The sequence below is a fragment of the Anomalospiza imberbis genome, chromosome 8 (assembly GCF_031753505.1).
Source record: "Anomalospiza imberbis isolate Cuckoo-Finch-1a 21T00152 chromosome 8, ASM3175350v1, whole genome shotgun sequence".
Classification (NCBI taxonomy): Eukaryota; Metazoa; Chordata; class Aves; order Passeriformes; family Viduidae; genus Anomalospiza; species Anomalospiza imberbis.
The window spans coordinates 21,626,738-21,650,761 of record NC_089688.1 but is presented as its reverse complement, the minus strand read 5'-3'; the positions used below and the strand labels follow the sequence as shown (position 1 = coordinate 21,650,761).

The 24,024-nt window shown below is 61.5% G+C and overlaps 6 protein-coding genes across 11 annotated transcripts; 4 read left to right on the top strand and 2 right to left on the bottom strand.

The window, feature by feature from the left end:
* The first annotated feature begins 15 nt into the window (after positions 1-15).
* Positions 16-3,774, top strand: ANKRD2 (ankyrin repeat domain 2). 4 transcript variants are annotated; one of them, XM_068197823.1, is made up of 9 exons: positions 1,170-1,253; positions 1,643-1,756; positions 1,836-1,997; positions 2,183-2,290; positions 2,470-2,568; positions 2,797-2,895; positions 3,030-3,128; positions 3,390-3,488; positions 3,578-3,774. In XM_068197823.1, exons 1-9 carry the CDS (start codon positions 1,185-1,187, stop codon positions 3,680-3,682), a joined length of 954 nt encoding a protein of 317 aa, XP_068053924.1. In that variant the 5' UTR covers positions 1,170-1,184; the 3' UTR covers positions 3,683-3,774. The 4 variants fall into 4 exon arrangements, with proteins under 4 accessions (XP_068053921.1, XP_068053923.1, XP_068053924.1 ...); XM_068197820.1 differs by having other exon boundaries at positions 16-1,253; positions 2,470-2,895; XM_068197822.1 differs by lacking the exons at positions 2,797-2,895; positions 3,030-3,128 and having other exon boundaries at positions 16-1,253.
* A 779-nt stretch (positions 3,775-4,553) lies between these two features.
* Positions 4,554-7,498, top strand: HOGA1 (4-hydroxy-2-oxoglutarate aldolase 1). The gene is made up of 7 exons (XM_068197824.1): positions 4,554-4,824; positions 5,401-5,529; positions 5,618-5,745; positions 5,856-5,990; positions 6,163-6,259; positions 6,394-6,527; positions 7,084-7,498. The coding sequence occupies exons 1-7, from the start codon at positions 4,596-4,598 to the stop codon at positions 7,231-7,233; spliced, it is 1,002 nt and encodes a 333-aa protein (XP_068053925.1). The 5' UTR covers positions 4,554-4,595; the 3' UTR covers positions 7,234-7,498.
* Positions 7,499-7,569: 71 nt separating this feature from the next.
* MORN4 (MORN repeat containing 4) lies at positions 7,570-11,435 on the bottom strand. The gene is made up of 5 exons (XM_068197835.1): positions 11,139-11,435; positions 9,405-9,502; positions 9,162-9,276; positions 8,970-9,079; positions 7,570-8,815 (listed from the first exon to the last, which is right to left on the bottom strand). The coding sequence occupies exons 2-5, from the start codon at positions 9,469-9,471 to the stop codon at positions 8,667-8,669; spliced, it is 441 nt and encodes a 146-aa protein (XP_068053936.1). The 5' UTR covers positions 9,472-9,502; positions 11,139-11,435; the 3' UTR covers positions 7,570-8,666.
* Positions 11,436-11,673: 238 nt separating this feature from the next.
* PI4K2A (phosphatidylinositol 4-kinase type 2 alpha) lies at positions 11,674-19,192 on the top strand. Its single transcript, XM_068197810.1, has 9 exons — positions 11,674-12,141; positions 14,740-14,940; positions 15,188-15,319; positions 15,404-15,557; positions 16,154-16,215; positions 16,671-16,770; positions 17,025-17,158; positions 17,451-17,510; positions 17,647-19,192. The coding sequence occupies exons 1-9, from the start codon at positions 11,749-11,751 to the stop codon at positions 17,806-17,808; spliced, it is 1,398 nt and encodes a 465-aa protein (XP_068053911.1). The 5' UTR covers positions 11,674-11,748; the 3' UTR covers positions 17,809-19,192.
* AVPI1 (arginine vasopressin induced 1) lies at positions 18,204-21,754 on the bottom strand. Of its 3 annotated transcripts, none has more exons than XM_068197830.1 (3): positions 21,619-21,754; positions 20,298-20,592; positions 18,204-20,217 (listed from the first exon to the last, which is right to left on the bottom strand). In XM_068197830.1, the coding sequence occupies exons 2-3, from the start codon at positions 20,579-20,581 to the stop codon at positions 20,157-20,159; spliced, it is 345 nt and encodes a 114-aa protein (XP_068053931.1). In that variant the 5' UTR covers positions 20,582-20,592; positions 21,619-21,754; the 3' UTR covers positions 18,204-20,156. The 3 variants fall into 3 exon arrangements, with proteins under 3 accessions (XP_068053931.1, XP_068053930.1, XP_068053929.1); XM_068197829.1 differs by lacking the exon at positions 21,619-21,754 and adding an exon at positions 20,887-21,126; XM_068197828.1 differs by lacking the exon at positions 21,619-21,754 and having other exon boundaries at positions 20,298-21,126.
* MARVELD1 (MARVEL domain containing 1) lies at positions 21,389-23,954 on the top strand. The gene has a single exon (XM_068197833.1). It carries the CDS (start codon positions 21,538-21,540, stop codon positions 22,063-22,065), a length of 528 nt encoding a protein of 175 aa, XP_068053934.1. The 5' UTR covers positions 21,389-21,537; the 3' UTR covers positions 22,066-23,954.
* Positions 23,955-24,024: the final 70 nt, after the last annotated feature.

The window sequence follows — 24,024 nt, the reverse complement described above, 5'->3', positions numbered from 1 at the left end:
CCCTGCATTGTCCCATTGTCATCCCAGCTGCTTCTTAGTGTGGGGTCACCACCTCCCTTTCCTGCTGCCTCCCCTCTGGAGGTATAAGTTTGTGTCTGCCCTTGAGCTAGGTACGACAGTCCGTGGAGGGGAACAGTCCCAAGACTACCTTCATGGCCACCATGGCCTGTCCTGGTGAAAATAGTGTCTTTCTGCTGTGGGGGGCTGTTGCACCCATGGGACAAGGCACTCAAGGATGGCCCTGGGAACTGCCCAGGAGGGTAACAGTGATATGTAGGTGTGCATCCCTCCCCCAGGTCCTGTGCTGGTGGACGGTGCCCAGAGCATTAACTGTCCAGGCACAAGGCAGTGTTGGCCTTATCTTATAAGGGGGGAGTTCTCAGGAGGGTTGAACAATGTTCCTGCTGCCGGGAATAGCTCCCAGCTCTGCCTGTTGGCCCCACGTGAGGCCAGTCTCCTGCTGCCAGGCTGCCATGTGCTGTGGGGGAGGCCAGACAGCCTCGGGGACCCTGGCAGGGCTGCTCGGAATGTTCCACACCTGAGGTCATCCTCTAAAGCAGCACAGAGGGGCCATGACTCCTGGCATCCCATGCTGCCTGCTGCTGGCTGAGAGACTTGAGAGGACCCATTGCCTCCCTTTGGGGTGCCCCCCCCTCCCCAGGTCCCCACCCTGCCCAAGGTTCCAGGGAACAGCTGGCAGCATCTGATTGGATAGAGATGGGGTCATGGGAGCCATGAGAGCATCTTGCTTGCCCCAGGGTGGGTGGCACAGGCATAGGTGCCATGCCTATGGGATGACCCTGGATCGTGTCCCTGTTCTGCTGGGTTCCCTGTCTTGACTGGCTGTCACAGGTTCTGCACACCGCAGCTCCCCATAACAAGCACAGATGTCCTGGTCAACCCAGAGTATGTGGGGGGGGGGTCCTCTTTAAGAGGGTGTGGGGCTGGAGAGGTGAGTCAGGGCCACCAGAAAGCAGGAGGTGAGCTCATGGAAAAGCTGCCCCAGTCATGTGGAGCAGCCACAGCTGTTGGTGCCCTTGGACTGTGGGACAGAGGGGCAGCAGCATAAAGCCCCACGGCCAGCGAAGCTGCCGGCAGCACCAGGAGGCAGGACTGGGAACTCCCTGCCTGTGGTAGCAAGAAGAAAAGGACACATCCTGCACAGGACTGCACTGCAGGCAGACATGGAGCTGGATGTGGAACGGGCCAAGGAGCTCATCGAGCAGAAGCTGGCAGAGGAGGAGAAGGAGGAGGTGGGTCCATAGGGCAGGGGAACCTTCCTGGGCTGTAGTAGGAACCCCCATTGTACTCTGTCCATCCTTAGGGACTGAGACGTGAGGAGGCTGGCACTGACCTTGCCATCCTGGGGGATATATGAAGGTGTCCAAGGGCTCTCAGGGGGATCAAGTTCCCAATCCGGCAGCTCTGGCCCATGGGGCAGAACTGAGCAGCCGGCAGGTGCCCAGCTTATCAAGCAGGGTGGGCAGGCAAGCGCAAGCCCAAGGGCTGCCAAGCACCGCGCAGATCTCAGCGGCAAGTGGAGCCACACCCAGAGCCACCTTCCCTGGCAGGCTGAGGATGGAGGCAGTGGGGCTGCTCTGTGCCCAGACAAGACCATGCAGCACCCGCTGTGCCTGTGCAGAAACTCAAAAGGGATGGTGCACGGGAGCCACCGGCCGTGGAGCGGATGAACACACCTGAGCTGGAGGAGGAGAAGCGCTGTGGTCCCAGGAACTGGGGCCTTGAGGCCATCAAGGTGAGTTGGGCTGGGTGCAGGGTGGTCAGGGCTGGCTGGTCACAGACAAGTCAAATGGGGTACTGTGTGTGCTCACCAGGGCCAGGAGAAGGTGCGGAGGAGTTCAGTGGATCTGAGGCGGGAGATCATCGATGTGGGGAGCATCCAACGTCTCATCGAGCTCCGCAAGCAGCGCCGGCAGCGCCGGGCAGAGCGGGCGGCTACCCCCGAGCCCACTCCACCACCTGAGCCCCTGGAGATTGTACGTCATGGGTCCCAGGATGTGGGAGGGGGCTGCTGAGATAGGGGCTGGACAACCCCCAGGCCAGCCCCCGGGTCATCCTGCCACTCAGAGGCCTCCCTGGGGAAGCAGGGCAGGAGGCCCCCATGTTGTCTCCTCTCCTGCACCCCTGCGCTGTCCCAGCCCTGAGCCTGTGCCATTGCCAGGAGGGTCCTGTGGAGCCAGAGACCTTCCTGCGAGCTGCTGTCCAGGGCAAGATGCACGTCATCGAGAAGTTTCTGGCAGACGGTGGCTCCCCTGACACATGTGATGAGGTAGCATCCCTGGCAGCCACCGTTTGCCCCCCCTGCCTATTGCATGCCACCAAGTCCTGCAGCCATGCCCCACCATGCCTGTGGGCGAGGGCTGGGACCCTTGGGACAGGGCTGGAGGTACAACCAGACTGGGCAGGGGAGGATGCATCTATCCTCCAATGTGCCACCCTGTCCCCCAGTTCCACCGCACAGCCCTGCACCGCTCCTCGCTGGAGGGACACATGGAAATCCTGCAGAAGCTCCTGGAAAGTGGGGCCACTGTTGACTTCAGGGACCGGGTGAGGCTAGATTCTGCTTCCAGCTGCATGCTGGTCTGGGCATCTGGGTGTGTTGCAGCCAGAACTACAGCAGGACTGGGGACCCTGCAGTCCCTAGTGCTGTCCCTATCACGGAGGTGGCTGCAGGCAGGGCTTTGCCAGTTCAGCTCCAGCATGAGGACCTGCTGGGGCAGAGGACAGGCACAGGGTAGGGGTGTCCCCCACCATGACACAGCACTGTATGTCCAGCTGGACTGCACTGCCGTGCACTGGGCCTGCCGGGGCGGGCACCTGGATGCTGTCAAACTGCTGCAGGACCGCGGGGCAGACCTCAATGTGAAGGACAAGGTGAGCAGGGCAGAGCGGGTCACAGGGTTGTGCCAGGGGCAGGGGCATGCCCTGGAGTACCAGAGCTGACCCTCTGCTGGGTTAGCAGATGTGAGTGCTGATTCCCCCTGATGTCCATCTCCTCCCTCCTCAAGCTGCTCAGCACACCTCTTCATGTGGCCACCCGAACCGGACACCTTGACATTGTGGAGCATCTCATCCACTGCGGGGTGGATATCAATGCCCCCGACAGGGTGAGTGCTTTAGCCATGCAGGCAACACTGATCCCCCTCCCTTTGTTGACCCCTTCATGGGCTTCCAGCACCCACAGTGGGGCACATCTGGACACACACATCCCTGCCCCAGGGTGGTTGTAGCCACAGCCAGGTCTGGGAAGAGGAACGGTCCCCCTTGTGTGGAGACTGGTGTGCTGAGGACTGAGGAGCAGTGCTGGGGACAGGCAGAGGGTCCTTGTCCCTGGACCACAATTTCCAGTGAAGCTGTGTCTCTCACAGGAAGGTGACACAGCACTGCATGATGCCACACGGCTCAGTCGCTACAAGATCATCAAAACGCTGATCCTGTATGGGGCTGACATGATGGCCAAGAATGAGGTGAGTGTGTGGGGCCAGCACTGAGGCCATTTGCTGCTCCACCATGGTGCACCACCCTGTGCCCAGCCTCTCTCTGCCCGCTCTTGCAGGCTGGCAAGACCCCGACAGACCTGGTGCAGCAGTGGCAGGTGGACACACGCCAGGCGCTGGAGACCAAGGAGCAGCCGCAGGGGGAGATGGAGGTCCCAGCATGATGGCACCAAGCAGGGACCAGGGGCTGGGCTCAGCTCCAAGGAGCAGGATCCAGACAAGGCTTGTCTGTGTCAATAAAAGTCAGCAAAGAGCAGCATTTGGCTCCAGGTGGCTTTGAGGTTGGGCAGCCTGCACCAGCGTTGATGGGCCTGGGGAAGCTGGGTTTTCCTGGGAGCAGGGCTATCTGGCAGCATGGTGAGCCCTGCCTCCTATCACTAGGACTCAAGTATTGGTGACACCAAGTGGTTCAAGGGCAGGACTCCTCGCTGCAGGACACCCAGATTGCTCACAGTCCTACAAAGTCCCACCCGGGCAAGCTCAGGGAGGAAAAATACATGGAGGACAGCTCAACCTGAGTCCATGTTGTGCTGGAGGCTGGGGCTGTGCCAGAGAGCAGCAGCTGTACCTGTGCTGGACAGCCATTCTGTGGGGCTGAATGGCTTCTTGTCCTTCTGCCTTTCTTGCTGTAGCCATCCCCAGGGGACACGTGGTCCCTTTGCACACATGCTGAATGCAGTGCTCACTGCTCCCTATATGGAAATGCTCACACTCACCCTTTACAGGAGACCTTACAATGACAGCTGGTTCAGATGATCCCTGACCAAAGCCCTGGCACTGCTTGCAATGCCTGGTCCCTCCCTTGCCTTGCAGCCCAACCCTGTACGAGGCAGAGGGATGGCTGCCAGGGTTGGCAAGCCGAAGGGAAAGTCACGGCCGCGGCGGTCAAAGCTCACCTGGAAGGGTGCTGAGCTCCTTGCAGCCAGCTCCTGAAGGGGGAAGAACATCCTGAGCTCATCTGGTACCACCCCCCATGTCATCTGCCCAGCAGGGTTGCGGGTCCCTCACGTGCCCCGTCAAACATTAACAGCCCCTCGGCGAGGCAAGCAGCACAGCCAGCGGCAGCACCCAGCCACCATGGCATTCAGCACCCGCCTCGCCTCGTCCCTCCGGTCCGCCCTGGCAGCTCTGCACTGGGCAGCCCCCAGGCAGTGCCGGGGGCTCAGCACCCCGCAGGGATCAGAGCCCTCACTCAATCTTGGGGGCATCTTCCCACCCCTCGCCACCCCTTTCTCACCCACACAGGAGGTGGACTATGCCCAGCTGGAGGGGAACCTGCGCCGCTATGCCAGCATCCCTTTCCGAGGTAAGCGCTGCCCGCTGTCCTTCTCCCTGCATGCTCCCGCCAGATCCCTGCCTGCCACAGAGGCTGTGGCAGCGTGCAGGCAGCCTGCCAGCTTCCCAAGGGTGCTCAGCCTCTAGCTGGACTTTGCTCCATGGCTGGCAACACCTCGGGTCACCCACCTGGGGCCTTTGCATGGCACGTGCCCAAGCACACTTGTGTGTCCTTGCACACCCCCACCACAGGCCAGCACGTGCTTGCACACACACGCCACACATGTGCAGGCTTGCACACATGCTCCACACATCGCTGCAGGCTTGAACCTATGCCATACACTCCCATGCACACTCTGAAATTCCTGGGATATTTATCTGTTGATTGCCAAGGATGGGTAGATGATTGGAGAGGAGCTGCAGAAGAGGCTGCAGCCTCAGAAGGATGATCACCAGAGGACGTAGGCTGGAGAGGGCACACTGTGGGCTGTGGAGCTCTGCCTGGGTGCCAGCAGCAAAGAAGGGAGTGAGAGTAATATGGATACCTGACAGTCCTGGCACCCTTCTCCTGTGCCTGAGCCCTGCCCTCCCCACATTTGTGTTCCAGGGCTGGTGGTGCTGGGCTCCAACGGGGAGTATCCATACCTGGCATCCCGTGAGAGGGTGGAGGTGGTGAGCTGTGTGCGCCGGGCTCTGCCCAGGGACCGCTTGCTGCTGGCTGGCTCGGGCTGCGAATGTGAGTGCCTGTGTGGGCAGTGGTGAGGGCAGTGCAGGGGCCATGTGTGCCCCCTGGAGCACACCTCACCCCTTTGCCTCCTCCCCAGCCACCCAGGCCACCATCGAGCTGACAGTCAGCATGGCAGAGGCGGGGGCTGACGTGGCGCTGGTTGTGACACCCTGCTATTACCGGGGGGCCATGACCACTGCTGCCCTGATCCATCATTACACAGAGGTGAGCCATGTCCAGTGCCTGCCAGCAACCCCAGCTGGGGCAGCAGGTTACCCACATCCAATGTGTCCCCAACCCGCCCCAGCTACTGAAAACTGCCTGGCTGCCTGCAGGTTGGCAATGCATCCCCCATCCCTGTGATGCTGTACAGTGTCCCTGCCAACACCGGCCTGGACCTGCCCACGGAGGCTGTCGTCACCTTGGCTCAGCACCCGAACATCATTGGGATCAAGGACAGTGGTGGGGACGTGAGTGGGGCAGGACTTTCCCAGGGCTGCTTACCACCAACCCTGGACCTAAGCTGGGAATGGGGAACTGGGACTTGTAGCCCTTCCCTGGACCCCAGGGCTGCCAGCAGGCACCCTGCAGCAAGGGGGACTGGGTGATGCCTGCCCCAGGCATCTGCACGTCTCTCCCCAGATCACCCGCATGGGGCTGATGGTCCACAAGACAAGGCAGGAGGATTTCCAGGTGCTGGCAGGATCAGCTGGCTTCCTGCTGGCGAGTTATGCTGTGGGTAAGTGCAGCTGCCCATCCTTGGCTGGGGGCACTGCCTGGGGACACTGGCAGGGGGAGGCCAGTAAGAGACCAGGAGGTGCTGGATAGACACAGCATGCTGAGCAGGCTGCCAATGTGTCCTGGTGTCTCTAGGTGCCTCTGGAGGCGTGTGTGCCCTCGCCAATGTTCTGGGTGACCCATTGTGTCAGCTGGACCACCTGTGCCGCACGGGCCAGTGGCAGGAGGCCCGTGACCTGCAGCACCGCCTCATTGAGCCCAACACAGCGGTGAGCAGGCAGAACCCCTGGGATGCTGAGGGAAAGAGGTGCCAGGCCATGACAGAAGCAAAGAATGGAAGTCCCTTGGGCTGCAGGGAGTGGAGGGGTAGTTCGGGGGGACAGGATGGCACAGCACCTTGGCCAGCAAGCCAAGACAGGCTGGAGGTGAGAAGGTGGGAAGTGCCAGCCCTGCACATTAAGGAACAGCTTGTCCACTGGCACCAGGCATTGCATGACCCTCTGTGAGAGCCTTGCTGGCTATTTATAGGCAGCAGTGTGTATGGGGAAAGAGCTGGTCCTTCCTGGGCCCCTCATCCCACTATGGAGTGGCCTGTCCCTGCTGCAGAGCTCCTGTGCAGAGTCCTGTGTGGGTGTGCTCTGCACCCCTACCCCACAGTGGGCACTTCATGGCGTGCTGCAGCCACCTCACACCCTGTCAGCCTTGCAGCCCCACATGGGGAGGACAGGAGTGATGGCAAGCAAAGGAGCAGGGGCTGCACAGCAGAGCCCAGAGAACATGCTGGCCCATGGGAGCCAGAAGGCCTCCGTGCCCTCCCTCCCACAGGTCACCCGCCGGTTTGGGATCCCGGGGCTGAAGAAGGCCATGGAGTGGTTTGGCTACTACGGAGGTCCCTGCCGTGCACCCCTGGCCCCTCTGAGCCCTGCCCAGGTTGAAGAACTGAGGAGCACCTTCAGTGCCAATGGCTGGTTGTGAGGTGTTCTCCATCTGCCCCTTCCCACACTGGGCAGGTACAGGAGTCAGGGACCCTGGGAACCGGGGACATTCTGGGGACGCTGGGAGGTGGCCAGGAGAGGGCAGCCATGTTACTCTTTCCTGTTGGACAGGGCTGCACTGGGCAGACTGGGTAGAGGAGGGCAACCCCAGGCCAGCCTGCATCCCTGCCAGCCCCCAGGGACCTGTCTTCACCTGGGAAGGGGTGGATCCTTGTGCCATGAATAAACCTGCAGTCTCCTCTTTGTGTCTGCAGTCCTGTCTGTGCAAGGCCCTCACGCCATCCCTGCTCCCAGCAAAAAAGACATGGCACGGGTGTTTGGCAACATGGTTTACTCAGCTGAGGCCCGTGCAGGTGGCAGCACAAGGCAGGCACAGCAAGGCACGGGACCCGGTGCGGGCAGAGACTGGCAGGGAGGGCATGGCCCTGCAGCCCTGCACTGGGCAGTGAGGGCTGCCAGGATCCCTGTGCCACAGCCAGCCAGACTGCAGCAGGGGTGAAGGTGAGCATGCAGTGGGGAGATGAAGCACGCTTGTGGGGGGCAAAATGGGGAACTGTGTGCCCCCTACCTGCCCCTTCGCCATACCTCTATCCCCGCTCTGCCCAGGCCTCCTGCTCCAGCCCTGGCACCGCATGCAGCCCTGCTCATGTCCCACATTCCAGGCTCCAGCTGACCCTTCTCCTTGCTCACCATTGCTACCATCCTCCACCAGCGTGCAGCAGACATGCGCCAGGCTGGGCATTCCCCAGGCGCTCTTGGTGGGGATGCTGCTGCTGATGTCCCCAAGGCAGTGGGTGGATGGGTGGATTGGCACAGGGGTGAGGGGAATGCAGCCCATTGGCTGGCCCTGAGAGCAGGCTGGGTTATTTGGAGACACAATATCACCGTGCCCTGGGCATGCAGAGAGATGGCCAGTCACCCAGAGCTGAGGGTGCAGGCCACTGCATGCCCGGGGTGCCCACCCTGCCACCAGGACCAGGGCAACAAAGTGAGCCAGGAGCTGCCCCTCTGGGGGCACGTGGTTCAGTCAGCAGCTTCCAGCCAAGGCACCCTGGCAGTGGGGTCAGGGACCAACCTCTACCCCCCTGCTCCATCCTCTGCAGCTGGCTAGCAGCTGTAGCGGTCCACAGTCTTCCTGGGGGGAAGAGGGCCCAAGCCCCTGTCATTCTGTCCTTCTGCTGCTCCAGCAGGTGCCAGGGCTACAGCCAGAAAGAGAAGGCACCACGGCTGCCCCAGGGCACTTGGGTGGAGAGCGGAGGGTCCCATCCCCTCCAGCGGCCGGGGTTTGGCAGGAGGATGCTTGGAGGGGATGAAGGGCAGGGAGGCACCCAGCAGTGCCACATCCATTCTCCAGGGCCAGCCAGTGCCCAAGTAGGGGGGTCCCTGCTCTGGTGGGAGGGGCTGTGGGCACCATCACGCTGTCAGGCTGTGGGCAGACTTGGAGGCGCCCTGGGCCCTCTGGATGATGGCCGTGCACTTCTCCCGCCGCAGCAGCTTGTTGTTCTCAAAGAAGCCCTCATTGCGGGGCACGCCGTGCGAGCCATCAGGAAAGGTCAGGAGACCTGGAGAGGGGAGGCAAGGGCTGGGAGTGAAGAGGCAGGGAGCCGCACCCACCGGGGATGGGGCCAGGGAAGGAGGGATGAAGCGGGAGGTGCTGGAAGGGGCTGTGCTGAGCAGGGACCCTGCAGACGCCTGCACCATGCCGCCAGCACTCACCGAAGCCGTACACACGCCCGCCTTTGAACTCGCCCTCAAAGGTCATGTTGTCACAGCGGGTAAAGACTCCAACGCCATTGAACTTGCCCTGCACAAACTCCCCCTCGTACCTGTGTGGAAGGATCTCCTGAGGTGGCAGCTCCCCATGGCAAGTGGGAATGCCCAGGGAGTATGCAGGAGTGCTGTGCCCACCTGGAGCCATCGGAGAAGGTGAGCACGCCGCAGCCGTGGAAGAGCCCGTTCTCAAAGTGCCCCACGTAAGCAGTGCCATCAGCAAACGTCAGCTGTCCGATGCCGTGCCTGCGACCTAGGTGAGAGCAGAAATGGGCAGCAGTGGGCAGAGGCGGGACTTGCCCCAGTGTGGAGCTGGGCAGAGATGTGGGGTTTGCTTGTCCCCCAGCACAGGTGGCACTGTTCCCTCCTGCCACATCTCACCTTCTTTCCACTCGCCGCGGTACTCCTCCCCGTTGGAGTAGGTGAAGGAGCCTTTGGTGAGGGTCATGGCAACAGCCTCCGGCACAGCAGGACAAGAGCTGGCAGGGAGAGGCACAGAGAGCTGCTGAGCAGGGAGAGCAGCTCGGCTTGCCCAGAGCCCTTGCACCCTCTCAGCTCGCAGAGAGGTGCCTGCCTGCCCTGGGGACAGCTCTGCGAGGGCACAGCACAGACGAGGAGCTGAGCCCAGGAGCACAGCTGCCCTGCCCAGGCTTTGAAACCCCAGCCGCCAGGTTCGGGTTGCTGCCCGCCCCACTGCAGGGCTCAGGGAGACGTGAGCCCACGGGGGTCACAGCCCTGTGAAATGTGAGTGAGTGGCAGGAAGAGGAGTGTGGCAGGAACTGGCTGCCTCCGTCATGGCACTCCAGCAGAACCCCAGAGGTCCTGCACTGTGCAGGCTCAGGCCAGGGGCCACTCTCAGCTTTGCTGGGGCAGTTCCAGGCAAAAACAAGCGTTTTGGAGAGGAGACGGATTTGCTGGATTGTGTTTAGTGGCAGTACCTCAGGAGAGGGAACAGAGACTTGTGGGGTTTCCAGATTCAGCATCAAGAATGGGCAGACCCGGTTCACCCCCAGGGATGAGAGAACACTCCTCCCAAGAGGGACAGCAGAGATAAGATCCTGGGGCTTCAGGGCTTTGCTCAGCTACCCAGGGTTTGCAAATCTGCCTGCCAACAGCAAGCAGCCCCCGAAGCCCTGCACACCTCGCAGAGCGCTGCCACGCAGCACAGATCTCCCCAGCACACGGGAAGGCACCAGAATAGAGACAGCCCTGCAGGTGGGCTGGGCGCTGCCTCTCCAGCAAGTGCCGGTGCAGCTCAGGCAGTGCCAGCGATGGCAAGGGGCTCCCAGCATCTAAGCGGGGTCTGTCTGCGTACAGCCGGCTGCACATCACCCAAGAGGTGTGTACTGAACCACATGAGCCAGCAAGGACGCGGCACTCAGGAGCAAAACAGGAACTTGCAAGGGCTTTGTGTCCAGAGAAATGGCCCCAGCCACGGCGAACAGCGACTGAACAGTGCTCTCTGCTGATGGGAGGGACCGGGAGCGCACCGCCGGCTCCCACTCTGCAGCCTGCCCAGCCATGCCAGGCGGAGGGGAGGGTGCTACCGCGGGTGTGAGCTCGGCCAGCACGGCCGGTGACATTCCACCAGGAGGACAGCACCCCACGAGCACTCCAGCCTGCTCAGAAGCCGGACACGCCCGCGCTGGGCTCCCGGCACCCCGAGCCTGCACGTACCGCGCCCGCCGCAGGAAGAGGCAACGCGGCCAGCGCAGCCCGAATCGCACAGTGACCGAGGGGTGCAGACCCCGTTGCACCACACATCCCCGGGCAAAGGCACGGACATCCCGCCCGTGCCACGCACCCACGGGTGATGCGCGCACACCCCACCTGGGGAGTGTGTCCGGGGGCGTGACCGCGCCCACGGGTGATGCACCCACACCCCGATGTACCAATATCGCCTCGTGTCTCTGTTCCCGTGAGTGATCATCCACACCCCGCCGTGTCCGTGCACCCACGGCTGATGCACCCACACCCCGGTGTGTTCATGCACCCACGGCTGATACACGCACGCCTCACCACTGGGACACGCGTGGCGATGCTCACGGGCCCGGTGCGTGCCCAGGAGCGGGGCGGGCGGGGCGGGCGGCGCAGGGACTCGCGGCCCGCGCTCACCTGGCTCCGCGCTGTCCGCCTACACCGCTCCCCACCACGTCCCGCCGAGGGGCGGTGGCAGCCACCGCCCCGGCCAGCACCCCGCCCCGCCGGGCGGTGCCACGCCGCCGGCGTCCATCCCCACTCGCTGTTGGCTGTTTCCATGGCAACCGCTAGCAACGCGACTGTTCATTGGCCAGCTGCGCAGCACGCCCTCGCCGGCCGCCATCTTTGTGTGGGGCCAGGAACTGGCCGCCGCGGGCGTAGCTGCAGCGGGGCAGCGCCCTCGCCCTGCCGCCATCTTTGTGAAGGGCAACAATGGGCACGTCCACTCCAGAGCGTCCATCTTTGTGTAGGGCACTGGCGCCAGCGGGGGTGTACGGGAGGCGAAGACACCCTGGCCTCCCCGAACGAACGGTTCGAGGCGCGAGAGTTTCCGAACTAGTCCCAGCGGTATCGTGTCCGCAGCCGTCCCCGCGGCCCCGGCCGCAGCGGCCGGGCTGGGCGTGGCGCGACGTGAGGCGGAGCAGCCAATGGGGCGCGGCGGGAGGCGGAGCCGCCCCGGGGCGCCGTGACGGGGACGGAACCGGAAGCGGCAGCAGCGGCACGGCGGGGCCGGCCGGGCGGCGCGATGGACGAGACGAGCCCGCTGGTGTCGCCGGAGAGGGCACAGGGCCCCGACTACGGGCTGCCGGGGGGGGCCGTGCGCGCCCTCCCGCCCGCTGCGCCCCCGCCGCCCTCCCCTCCCGGCTCCCCTGGTGGCCGCGACCGCGAGCGGCAGCCGCTCCTGGAGCGCGGGGCGCGGGGCCCGGCAGCGGCGCAGGCCCAGGCGCAGGCCCAGGCGGCGGCGGCAGCAGCGGCGGCGGCAGCGGCGGCCGCGCAGCGGGAGCGCAACGACTTCCCCGAGGATCCCGAGTTTGCCGACGTGGTGCGGCGGGCTGAGCTGGCCAGCGAGCGCGGCATCTTCCCCGAGCGCATCTCGCAGGGCTCCAGCGGCAGCTACTTCGTGAAGGACCCGCAGGGGGTGAGCTGGGCCTAGCCCCGTGTGGCCGACCCAGGGGTGGCGCCTCCCGTGTAGCTCCGGAGGCCGGAGGGCTGAGCGGCACCGGCCGGGAGCGGGACGCTGGCGGGAGTAGTGACCGGAGCGGGTCTGAGGCTCCCCGCGGAGAAGTACAGTGGCGAAGTACAGCAACGAGAGTGCGGGGCAGCAGTGTCCAAGTGCTGATTCAGCCTCTTCTGTGGCTTTGTGCCCAAAGAGGAAGGGTCACCCCCTCCCGCAGGCCCGTGCATCAGCATCTGAACACACTGACTCCAGCACCAGGGCTGGGACTCTGTGGGCTGAGTCTGAGGACTCAGAGGCACTCAGGGCTGGGACTCTGTGGGCTGAGCTGCTTTCAGCCTGTTTTTTTTTTAACTGAGTGAGATGTCTTCTCTGTGGCTGTGGGGTTGGTATAGTGGAGACAAAGTCCTTGGCATGTAGCTGGTCCCCTATAGACTTGGTCAGCTTTGTGGCAGCCGTCTTTGTGCCACTGACTGGATGAGTGTGCAGCACAGGCTGGCTTGTCCTGTGACCTGCTGCTCCCTGCCCAATTGAGCTGTTGCTGTTTCCTGTGACTCCCTTGCCACATGTGTGCTGGGATGCTTCCAGGGAATCAGGAGTGAGCTCTGTGGTCTCTGATGTGTCCTAGTTTTCCCTTTCTGGGTGAAAGCTGACTCCTGAAAGCTGTTGCCGGCAGTTCCCAGCTCAGCTGATGGCGTGTGGGGAAATACACGTTTGTGCCACAGCCCGGCTCCCTTATATTGCTCAATATGAGACCTAGACTGGGCAGCCAGATGAGCTACCTGGGGATTGCAGGTTGGAGGCTGCTTGGCTGTAGGAGACCCAAACTTAAGGATGGCTGCTGGAGCATGAGTGTGAGGAGCCAAAGTCTGTGTACTGCTAGCAGGTCCCCCAGATAATCCTGCTGCCAGCAAATGTGGTGTGTGACTGGTTGCTGTGATTGCTGCTCAGGGTTACCAAAAACATCCCACTGTTGGCATGGGAGAGAGTGTGGCATGTAGATATTGTGGGCAGCAGGGGGAAGATATTGAGGGGAAAATCTTTGATTATTTCCCTTGAGGCTACTGGGGCTTGAGCTGGGCACTGTGCTGCCCAGCCCCAGTGGTTATGATCACCCCACAGCCAGCTGCTCCTCTGTGCTGGCCGGGCTCCCTCTGCCTTGCTGCTGGCACCAGGCAGACCTGTTTTCCCTGTCAGTGCTGCTCTCGGCACAGGTCTTTCTGGAAGGGGATGCTGTGCTGCCAGGCCTCTGGTTTCTGCTTCCATGCTGTCCCTGCCTGACTGGGCCTTGTTCTGCTGGACTGGTTCCATGGAGCACAGGGCTTCCTGCTGCCAGAGCTCCTGACAAGCCTCTTTTTGGGCTTAAATCCAAGGGTGGATATGCTGGATATATTGACAGTCGTGTGACAGCCATGTGGGGCTGCTGCAGGGGATTGCCTTCCTGCCTGCCTAGAGAAAGTGGCTCCACCATGTGATCTGGTCATGGCTCAAGTGATCCTGTTCCCTCAAACCCTTCCTTTCTGTCTTCCTCGTTGACAAAGCCTTGGTTCTGCTTGCTCTGGCCTGGCTTTTGGCCCCTGACAGACTGAGATTGCATTGAGCTTCCCTGCTGAAGCACTGGGACTCGTTCTATTTCCACATTCTGGCAGGAGCTCTGCTTGGGGAAGTGACGCCCACTCAGGCCAGGGCTAGCAGTAGCCATGGGGAAAAGGCCTGGTTGCATGTGCTGCTGAGTCACTCCAGAGCAGGGACTGCCATCCCCCCAGGGATGCCTGACCTGTGGGGACAGGTGGCCTTGCTCCTGTCCCAGCCCTTCTCTCATCTGTGTGCTGTGGCAGTGCTGGCTCAGTGGTGGTGCAGTGCCCCTCACAAGGCTTCTGTGCCCTCTGCAGCAGGGGGATACCTATAGTGCTGTCCCCACTGTTGGGTTGGCGTGTGTGTGAGGCTGGATTGAGGGGCTGGGAGTGCTGCTGGTACCAGCTGGTGGCCAGTTTGGAGCTGCCTGTGCCCTCTCATCCACAGTGTAGCCAAAGAGTCAGCCCTTCTGCTGGACTCCCCAGCACAGAGCCCTGGCCCCTCAGGGTTCCTGCAGGTGCTTGGCTCTTATGGTGCTTTTCCTCTGGTCAGTTTGGGATCAGCTCTGTTCAATGGATTTTTGAGCCAGGGCAGGGTTGCTATCCCTGTCCCTTTCCTGTGTGGACATAATGACCAACGATGAGCAGTAGCTCTCCCCAGCCATCCAAAGGTCACTGGAATGAGATCGATGTGTTTACCAGGAGACTGCATCATCACTGGTGTTTTTTGGGATTCATGTTGGGTATAAAGGTCTCTGGGCAGCACCCTGCTCTTGTGGGATGGGATACTGGCTGGAGAGGGCTTCTTCCCAGCTCTGCCTACCTCCCTCCCAGGAGCTGTGGAGTTTTGCCTGGTCCCAGGACACTGGTTATTATCCTACTGAGGGGCAGTTCTGGACCTGTTCCTTAGTATCCTCACTGTGGGCTGAGGAAGGTGTCCCAGCTCTGCCAACTTCCTGGACTCAGCTCTCTTCTCTCCCACTCACAGAAAATCATTGGCGTCTTCAAGCCCAAGAATGAGGAGCCATATGGGCAGCTGAACCCCAAGTGGACCAAGTGGCTACAGAAGTTGTGCTGCCCATGCTGCTTTGGGAGAGACTGCCTTGTCCTGAACCAGGGCTACCTGTCAGAGGCAGGTGCCAGCCTGGTAGACCAGAAACTGGAACTCAACATTGTTCCCCGCACAAAGGTGAGGGGACAGTCGCTGGGGGCTTCTTCTGGGGAGGCTGTTGTGTGCTGCCACACAGCTCTGCTTGCACCTTATCTTGTGTCACTGCTGACCTAGGAGATTGAGTGCTCTAGACTAGGACTGTTCCTGCTCAAACGGTGGGAATCCTTGTGCTGGGCAGAGCTCTGGGAAATGCTGTGTCTTGGTTTTTTTGGGCTGTCCTGTGATTTCCCAGAGGCCCCTGCTGACTGTGCTCATGTCCCTCCAGGTGGTGTATCTGGCCAGTGAGACCTTTAACTACAGTGCCATTGACAGGGTGAAGTCCCGAGGAAAGAGGCTGGCCCTGGAGAAGGTGCCGAAAGTTGGCCAGCGCTTCAACCGCATTGGTCTGCCACCCAAGGTAGGGCTGCCAGTCTCCATGCCTGCCTGTTAGCACCTCCCCAGTCTCTGTGGCCTTCTGTAATGCAGCCTGTCCTTGCTTCAGGTGGGCTCCTTCCAGCTCTTTGTGGAAGGCTACAAGGATGCAGACTACTGGCTGCGGCGGTTTGAAGCTGAGCCACTCCCGGAGAACACTAATCGGCAGCTGCTGCTGCAGTTCGAGCGGCTGGTGGTGCTGGATTACATCATCAGGAACACAGGTAGGGCCAGCTGCCTGGCATTGGATGCTGCCTGCTCCTTCATGTCCTACCATGCTGGAGAAAGGGGAGGGAGATAGGGTCTTGGTGGCTTTTCCCTGCACCTGAAACTCCTCTCCCCTCCATTGCTGCCAGGTGACATCTGCCTCTAGGCAGAGTGCAGCTGCTGGGCTGCTCACCACCTGAGGCTCTGGCTGCTGGCCAGTTTATTGGCAGATCTGTATCTACCATAGTGCTCAGGTGAAAGTTTGCCAGCTGTGAGGATCCAGGGACATCCAGAAATCCAGCACTTAACTGTGCCCCTGTACATCCCATTTCACACTGCGTTCCTGAGTTTCTGCTAGGCTGGGAGGCATTGAGGTTGCACTCTGGGGCTTGCAGGCTGACCTTTCTCTTGGGAGCTGGCGATATGTGGACCTCTAGGGCTGTCTGTGAGGGGCTTGATATGCCTTCCCATGCCTGCAGCAAGTTTAAGGGCTCTGGGAGTTTGTGCCTAAAATGTGTCTGTCTCAGTTCTGGGTCAGAGGAGGAATAGTCTTGTGCCTAGCCTGGTGCAGGGAGGCCTTGGTGCTGACACAGCTGGTTTTATCTCCCTGCAGATCGGGGTAATGACAACTGGCTCATCAAGTATGACTGTCCCCTGGACAGCGCAGGTGTGCGGGTGAGTGGCTGCTCCTGGGCAGGGGCAACACGGGGACTCTGCTTCTGGAAGCGGCCAGGCAGCAGGGCAGGAATTTCCCATCTGGTTTGGGTTTCTAAGTGTGTTGAGGCCTGATCTTGTCTCCTGGGCCTTTTGTTACCATTTGCGTTGGTGGCTTGTGGCCTAGTGGGACTTTGTGAGGACGCAGCTGAACTCTGTGAGGGACACTGGTGTTGCTGGGGAAAACTGGTGTTGCTGGACCTTGGAGTGAGGCCTGGGAGGGAAACAGTTTTGTCCCCCTTCCCACCCAAAGCAGATTATGCTCCCCTGTGGTTAAGGTGCCGTGTTACAGGCAAGAGGCTGCTGTGCCTCTGTGGTAGCCAGGGCAGAGATCCTGACAGTGGGGCTGCACAGAGTAGGAGGAGGACTGTTCCTGCTGGGAGGACCTCCTTGTGACATGCTTCACTTCCTTCCAGGACAGCGACTGGGTGGTGGTGAAGGAGCCCATCATCAAGCTGGCTGCTATAGACAATGGTTTGGCCTTTCCCTTGAAACACCCGGACTCCTGGAGAGCATGTGAGTCCCTCAGGCTATGCCAAGGCACCATGGCAAGCCATACAACTCCATGCTTGGGCATCCTTTTCAAGGATTGTAGAGGAGAGGGCTAGGGCTGTGCCTCTGCAGCTTCTGGGTTCATGGGCAGCTCTCAGCAGAGACTGTAGAAGGCAGATGCTGGACTCCATGTCCCAGATGCAGGGAATCTAGCACCCAGGGGCATGTGGCACTGTGTTGCTTTCTCCAATTCTAATGTCTCCTGCTTTCTTCCACAGATCCATTCTACTGGGCATGGCTGCCCCAGGCCAAAATCCCCTTTTCACAGGAGATCAAGGACCTGATTCTTCCCAAGATCTCAGACCCCAACTTTGTCAAGGACCTGGAGGAAGATCTGTATGAGCTCTTCAAGGTGAACTGGAGAAGTGGGTGAAGATGATGTAGGAAGAGGAAAAGTGGGAGTGGTGCTGGGGAACTCCCTGTCAAAGTTGCAGGGACAGAGAGGTGGTCAAGCTCCTGATAGTGTTTATGGGCTGAGACACAGAAGGGTTATCCTTCTGCCAGGAGCTGAAGATTCAATGTGGGAGAAGCAGGAAATCCATGGGACAGGACAGGGGATGTGGCTTACTTAGGGAATAGGCATCTTGTTCACTGGATGAAGCAGTGGGTGGATCTCATTGTGTTCTTTGCCCCCTCTCTTGCAGAAAGACCCTGGCTTTGACAGGGGACAGTTTCACAAGCAGATTGCTGTCATGAGAGGCCAGGTAAGCTGTGCATAGGGAAGACAGATGGGCGAGGTAGGAAGCCTTGTCCTGCCTTTGTGATAGGAAGGGTGCTGGAGTGGATGTTCTCTGTTGCTCTGGCAGGGCAGCTCAGGCATTGCTCTGTTGTGCCATACAGATCCTGAACCTGACTCAGGCGTTGAAAGATGGGAAGAGTCCACTGCACCTGGTTCAGATGCCACCCGTGATTGTGGAAACAGCGCGTTCCCATCAGCGCTCCGCCAGTGAGTCCTACACGCAGAGCTTCCAGAGCCGGAAGCCTTTCTTCTCATGGTGGTAGCTGTGGGAGCCACGGGCAGGGCTTGGCCACCTCGGACTAGCACTGCGAGAGGAGCTGGGCCACTGCTGGCTCCTGTGGCTGGGACTTGACCTTCAGGGTAGAGCGAGCAGATGCGACTGGAGGAACCTGCAGCTGAACTGGAGGAGCCAGGCAGATTGGGCATGGTCCCTCCCCAGCTCTATTGGAGCTTGGTGCCCTGCCTGGGGCAGAGGCCAGGGGTAGGTGTGGGAATCTACCTGGATCTGTGGTGTGGCTGGGACCCTGCTCCTGCCTCTCTTGCTTGGCCCGCATGTGGTTCTGAGCACCCCTGCTTGGGGCTGGGATGAACAAGCTACTTGAGCAAGGATCCGTCCAGCCCTTTACACCAGCCACTGGCCCTTTTTTTCCCCACCATGCCAGCTGTCAGGCTGGGAAGGCCTTTAGCAGGTGATAGCCCCTCCATTTCCCTGAGGGTGTGCTGTACTCCTCCACTGTCCCTCCGGTGCCCCAACCCCGTGCACGCTGATTTCCTCAGGGGGAGTTCCTGCTGCCCACTGGCATAGCGGGGACCACAATGAACGGCTGTTCTCTGGCTAGAGGCTCGAGGAGGGGGACATAAGAGGGACAACACATGGGACTGGCTTGGGTGCAGTTAGACACTAAGGGAAAAAAGGTGCTGGCTTGTCCCTGTGAAGAGCAGGCGGCTTCGCAGAGCTCTCCCATGAGAGCTCTCCCCTTTTGCCCCAGTCCATTTCTTCTGCCTGGTCTCCATAGCTGCTCTCGCTTGACTTTCTTTCCTCTCCCAGCAAACTCCCTGGCTGCTGTGCAGCCAGCATGGTGCCAGCCTTGTCTGTGCCTAGGGACCCTCTGAGGGGCAGGGGTTGCCAGGAAAGGGCTGGAGGGGCTCTTCTGCCACATGGGTGGGAGCACTGGGGGGACCAGCATGGACTCCTGGCTGCCCTGGAGCTGACAATCTCGCCTGCCTGCTGTGGTTGGGGAGGCAGGAAGCCCCTCTCTCACCAGCAGCTGCTGAGCTTGTGTTGTATAAAACAGCACCAGGGCTGCTGCCTGCACTCGCTTGCCTTGAGCTGTGACTCCTCAGGCTGCTGGGGAAAGTCAGTGTTGGGTCTTGCTGTTCTGTTAGCCCATCTTTGGGGAATGAGAGGGATGAAGGCAGGTGAACCTGGGAAGGCAGAGCAGCTGCTTTGTCTCCTGCAGTGGGGAGGGGGCTCAGCACTGGCTGTGTAAGCACAGAGGGGGCAGCAGTGGAGATCCCAACTCCCTGGCCAGGCCCAGCTGCATTTGACTGACCCAAAATGTATTGTTCTAATGCACTGTAGAAATGTATGTAATGTATTTAAACCATGCAACGGTCTGAATAACAGAGCTGCCATTCAGCTGGCTACATCTGTGCCTCTGCAGCACCCTAGAGCAGGTCGGGGCTCCTCAGCCCATGGCTGGTATCCATATGTACCTGCACAGGGATGCACTGGCCGCCTGCAACTGCTGGAGGTGCTGCAGGACAGAGTTCCTTTCCTGTCTGCTCATGCTGGACATTGAGGGCAACCAGCTGCCCAGGCTGTCCCTTGGCATCCTGTCTGCAGGTCCTGCTCCAGTCTCTCCTGGGCCCAATGACTCTTGGAGGGGGAGCTCTAGAGGCTGGAGATGAGGCGGTCCAGCTGCTGCTTCCCCTCCTCGAAGTGGCCACAATCAGACTGCAAGGCTGCTTCCTGGAGCTGCTTCTCCTTCAGCCACAGGACCATGGCTTGGAGTTCTGTTCTTTTGGCAGTGAGGCTGAATACCTCCTGCTTCAGCTCCTCCAGCTTCAGAATGTCCGCCCTGACTTCTCTGTTCTTCTGGGTGCTACACTCTTCCAGCTTGGCCAGCTGGTCTTCCAGCAGAGAAATCTTTCCGTGGAGAATCTCTATTACCTCTTCCAAGCATTCCTTCTCATGAAGGGCAGCATGTAGCTTGTTGTTCAGTTGTCCCCGTGACTGTGGCAGGGCAGTTACTATGTGACTGTGCACTGGAATAGATTGCCCAGAGAGGCTGTGCAGTCTCATATTCAGGAACCATCTGGATGTGATCCTGTGACATCTGCTCTAGGATGACCCTGCTTAAGCAGGGAGGCTGGAACAGATGACCCACAGGTCTGTTCCAACCTGGCCTGTGATGTGGGGCTGTTCCCCTTGCACTAGGTGCTGTACAACAGACTAAACCATGGTTCTGCCATTTAGGGATGGGCAGGACACAACCAGAGCCTCACCCAGCCACCACTGTCCACCCTTTATTAACAATTCATTGCACCCTGCCCAGTACACTTGGGGTCCTTGGAAAGCTGCTCTCCACGGCCCAGCTGCTTAGTGCTGCTACATGGACCCTGAGCCCGTCTCGGCCCCGCAGTCACCCTCCAGCTTCTTCTCTGCGATCCTATGGGCAAGAGGTGTGTGTTAGCGGCAGGGCCCGGCCGCACTTCCCCCGGTTGCCCCGCCTCCGCGAGCCGTACCTACCGAAGGTGTTCGAAGCGCCGTAGCGCTGCCATCCCACCGCCAGGCTTGGCTGATCGTCGTCGCCGAAGCCGCCGCAGGGCCCGCGCCATCCGCCGCTGGCCCGCGTACCGCCAGACGAGGCGGGCGCGCTCCTCGGGCCGCTCGGCCCCGCCGCTCCGGAACAGGCTCCGCAGCTCTCGCAGCCCCACGCCCTGGAAGATGTTGGCCGAGGCCCGCTTACGGGTGCGGGCTGCGGGCGCCGCCCGTCCCGGAGAGTCGCTCACCACCGAGGCCGGAGTGCCCATGGCCCTGGCCGCTGCGGGCACCGAACAGTCGGCGTCAGGCTCCGGTCTCGTCGCCCGGTCCGGTCCGCCTCCCCCGCGATCAGGCGCGGATGCCCAGTGAGGAAGGGGGGGCGTCGGGGGAAGGGCGGTCCGGGACGCCGGGCAGGGGGCCAGCCGCACAGGCGGGGCCGCCCGGGAACGCGGGAGACGCCCCGGCTCGGGCCGGGGCACGCAAGTCCGGTCCCGCCCCGCCCGGGGCGCTGGGCCCCGCCGTGACCCACTTTCGCTCCGACGCTGCCCCGCACCCACCGGCCCCTCGCACAGACCTGGCGGTGGCGGCTCCGCCTGGTGCCCGCTGCGTTCCCGGACCCGCTTCGTGCCACCGCGCCGGGGTCCCGCCACAGCCGCGCGCCCCATTCATTCACCCGCTGCGTGCCGGCCCCGCCCCCTCGCCAGTCCCCGCCCGCCTCCCGCTGCCACGACCAATCGGCGCCGAGGGGCGCGGTTGCCCCCCCCGCTTCGCTGAGGAGTCCACGTGGCGCCGATGACGTCACGGGCGGGGCCACGGCGCTCCGCACTCCGAAGGGAATCCCAGATGACGTAAGGGGAACCCCGGCGCGCGCCCCCCGCCGGCCGCTGAACAGGGTCCCGGTGCGTTGTCCCTGGGCTCCGCCACCGGCATCGGTCGCCGTCTCTCACGTCCTCCCGTCGCTCCTCGCGCCCTGCGTTGTGGCCCGCCCCGGCGACGGGAGGGGCGCGGCAATCCCTGCCCGACGGCGCATCCGCGGCGGCCGTCGGGTGTCCGATGGGCTGGCGGGAGGTGCGGCGGAGCGCGGAGGCGGGGCGGGGAGGAAAGGAGAGAGGCCCCGCGCGGGGAGGACCGCTGAGTGCCAGATGTTTGGCAGTAGTCAGGGAGGAAGTCGCTGCCGGGGCCCTGAGTCCCGCCCGAGCCGCGCCGGAGTAGGCAGGGCCGCGCCATGGCCCGCACTGCTCCCCCGACTGTGCCGCCGCCGCCGGGGCCGCCGGCCCGCGGCTCTCTCAGCCTCCATCGCGCCTACCTGCGGAGCCCTCTGGGCCTGCTACGCCTGGGGCAGCTGGCTCTGGGCGCTGCCTTCTGGGTGACGGTAGCGGCTCATAAGTACGAGGGGGCGGCCCACTTCGCTCTGTTTGCCGCCGTCCTCATCTGGCTGCTCACCCTGGCCCTCTTCGGGCTGAGCTTGCTGGGGCGCTGGGAGCTGGTGCCCTGGCTGGGCTCCCGCTGGCTCCTCACCAACCTGGTGCACGACCTGGCACTGGGTGTGGGGCTCTACGCAGCTGCCACTGGCATCATGGGTCACAAGGCCAAGCAGAGAAGCTTTTGCAACCTGCCGGGCTACAGCCAGCACTGCCTGTACAGTGCCTACCTGAGTGCCTCCATCTGCGGGGGCATCACTGCCTGCTTGTACCTCTTCTCCGGGCTCTATTGCCTGTCACGGCGTTGCCAGGACCAGCGAGACATCATCTGAGATCCCGTGCCACTTGGCTCCCCTTCTCAGCCGTGGACGGAACACAGCCTGTCTTTGGGATGAAATGACCCTGCCGCCCCATTCCCTCCTGGCTGACTGCACTGCAATTTCTCCAGAGACTCCTGCACAGACGGATGGACAGACAGAGGCCTTCACCGAGCACGGCTTCCCCTGCAGCACACCGAGACAGCGTGGACACCCAGCCACTGTGCAGGCCCTTCTCACAGCCCTGGACAGACTCAGGCTACTGCAAGTGGAAGGACCCAAATGGAGAGCCCCTAAGAGGGATACCAATCTTTGGGAGCCCCCCTAGGACTCAAGCCAAAATCCCCTGCCCCTAGTCTTGCAGATGCTGCATGCTCAGGTGGGTGCTGACTGTTCCCTGGGATGGAGGGGGGACTGGCCTGGGGGAGCAGTTGGATGGGCATAAACCCCCCTGACGTGCGGGCAGCCCCATCTTGCTACTCCAGCTGCATCGCGCCTCCACAGTTCCCTAAGGAAGGCTCTGAACTTGGCTTCCCCAGCTTGGGCCCCTCCTTCTGTCTGGCCTGAAAACATCCTTTACCTTTGGGAGCCCCAAAGGGCTCAGCGCCTCCCTGTCCTGCACTTGAGGGGTGTGGAGACACCCAGGTACTGCACAGCCAGATCCAGCATCACCCCAGTCTAGTTTGGAGACTGAGCAGGGCAGCAAGGCCTCCATTGCTGTGGAGGGAGAAGGACAAGTGGAGCCGTAACCTGTTCTGTGACCCTGGGAAGGGATTAAATTCCTCCAGCCCTGGAGTTTGTGCAGTCCTGGGATGGGGCCAGGTGCCCCAGGGGTTGAGGGGAGCCACTCATGGGTTTGTTCTCTCCTTCTGCTGTCCCTGCAGAGAGGTTTGTGGCTCCGAGCCACCCAGAGCCACTGAACCAACCCTGGGGCCAGGCTACTCCAAAAGGGACAGAAACAGCCTTGCTGATGGTTCTGGAGACCAGCTGCAGCCCTGCCTGTCTCTGTTGCACTTGGTTTATCATCCTGGAAAATCTTAATCTCTGGACTCTCTGGGACTGGGCAGTGCCAGGAGACTGTGGTGAGGTGGAGGGGAAGGGTGAGCATTGCAGCATGGCAGTGCTAGGCTGTGCTGGCACTCTGGCCATGGGGGAACTGGGGCCAGGCATTGTGGGGCTACAACCTATCTTGGAGAACAGAAGAGGACACTGGCACTGGAGCCAGCCCAGCCCTGGATCAGCCTCCAGAACCCACCAGGTGCCAAGCCCTGACGAGGCCACATAGGGCTGACTAGAGAAATGAGCAGCCTGAGACAGAATTTTTGAAGCAGCGCCACACTAGGGCTGCCCTGCCACAAGCCCTCCTCACCCTGCCTGGAGGCAGGTCGTCTCTCTTGTTCCCAGTTCGAGGGAGGGTCTACTCCAGTCTCTATGTAGACTTAGATTAGAGAGATGGGTGTCCCCAGCAGCTGGCCACAGCTGCCTGTTGCCTGGGGTTCCCTGGTGGCTTTTTTGAGGTGGAGAGCAGCAGCCATGATTCCCCTGGGGGCTTGTAGGGGTCTGGGATTGGTACTGGGTCAGCACTTCCATCATGATGTGCTGTCCCAGTGCATACCCCATCATGCTCAGGGGCCCTGCCAAGCCCCAGGCAATGTACCCCTTCCTTGGGTAGGACATGCTGTCTGTGCCCTGTGTCAAGGCTGGTCCCTGACACCACCTGCCTCTGCCTTACTCTGGTGCAGCCCTTGGCCCAGGCTGTCCAAAATGCCCTCGGTGCTTCTGCCACCACAAGTGCCTTCCCCTGGCTTTCTGCAGCCCTGTCTGTCACACCAGCTCTATCCCCCTACAGCCTCCTTTCAGGTGCCAATGGATTCATCTTCCAAATAAAGCAATGTTGGCGCTCACTGGGTGTCTGGGGCTTTGTGCTGGGACTGGGACCTTCTGGGAATGAGGTCTGAGCTGGGATCACACCCA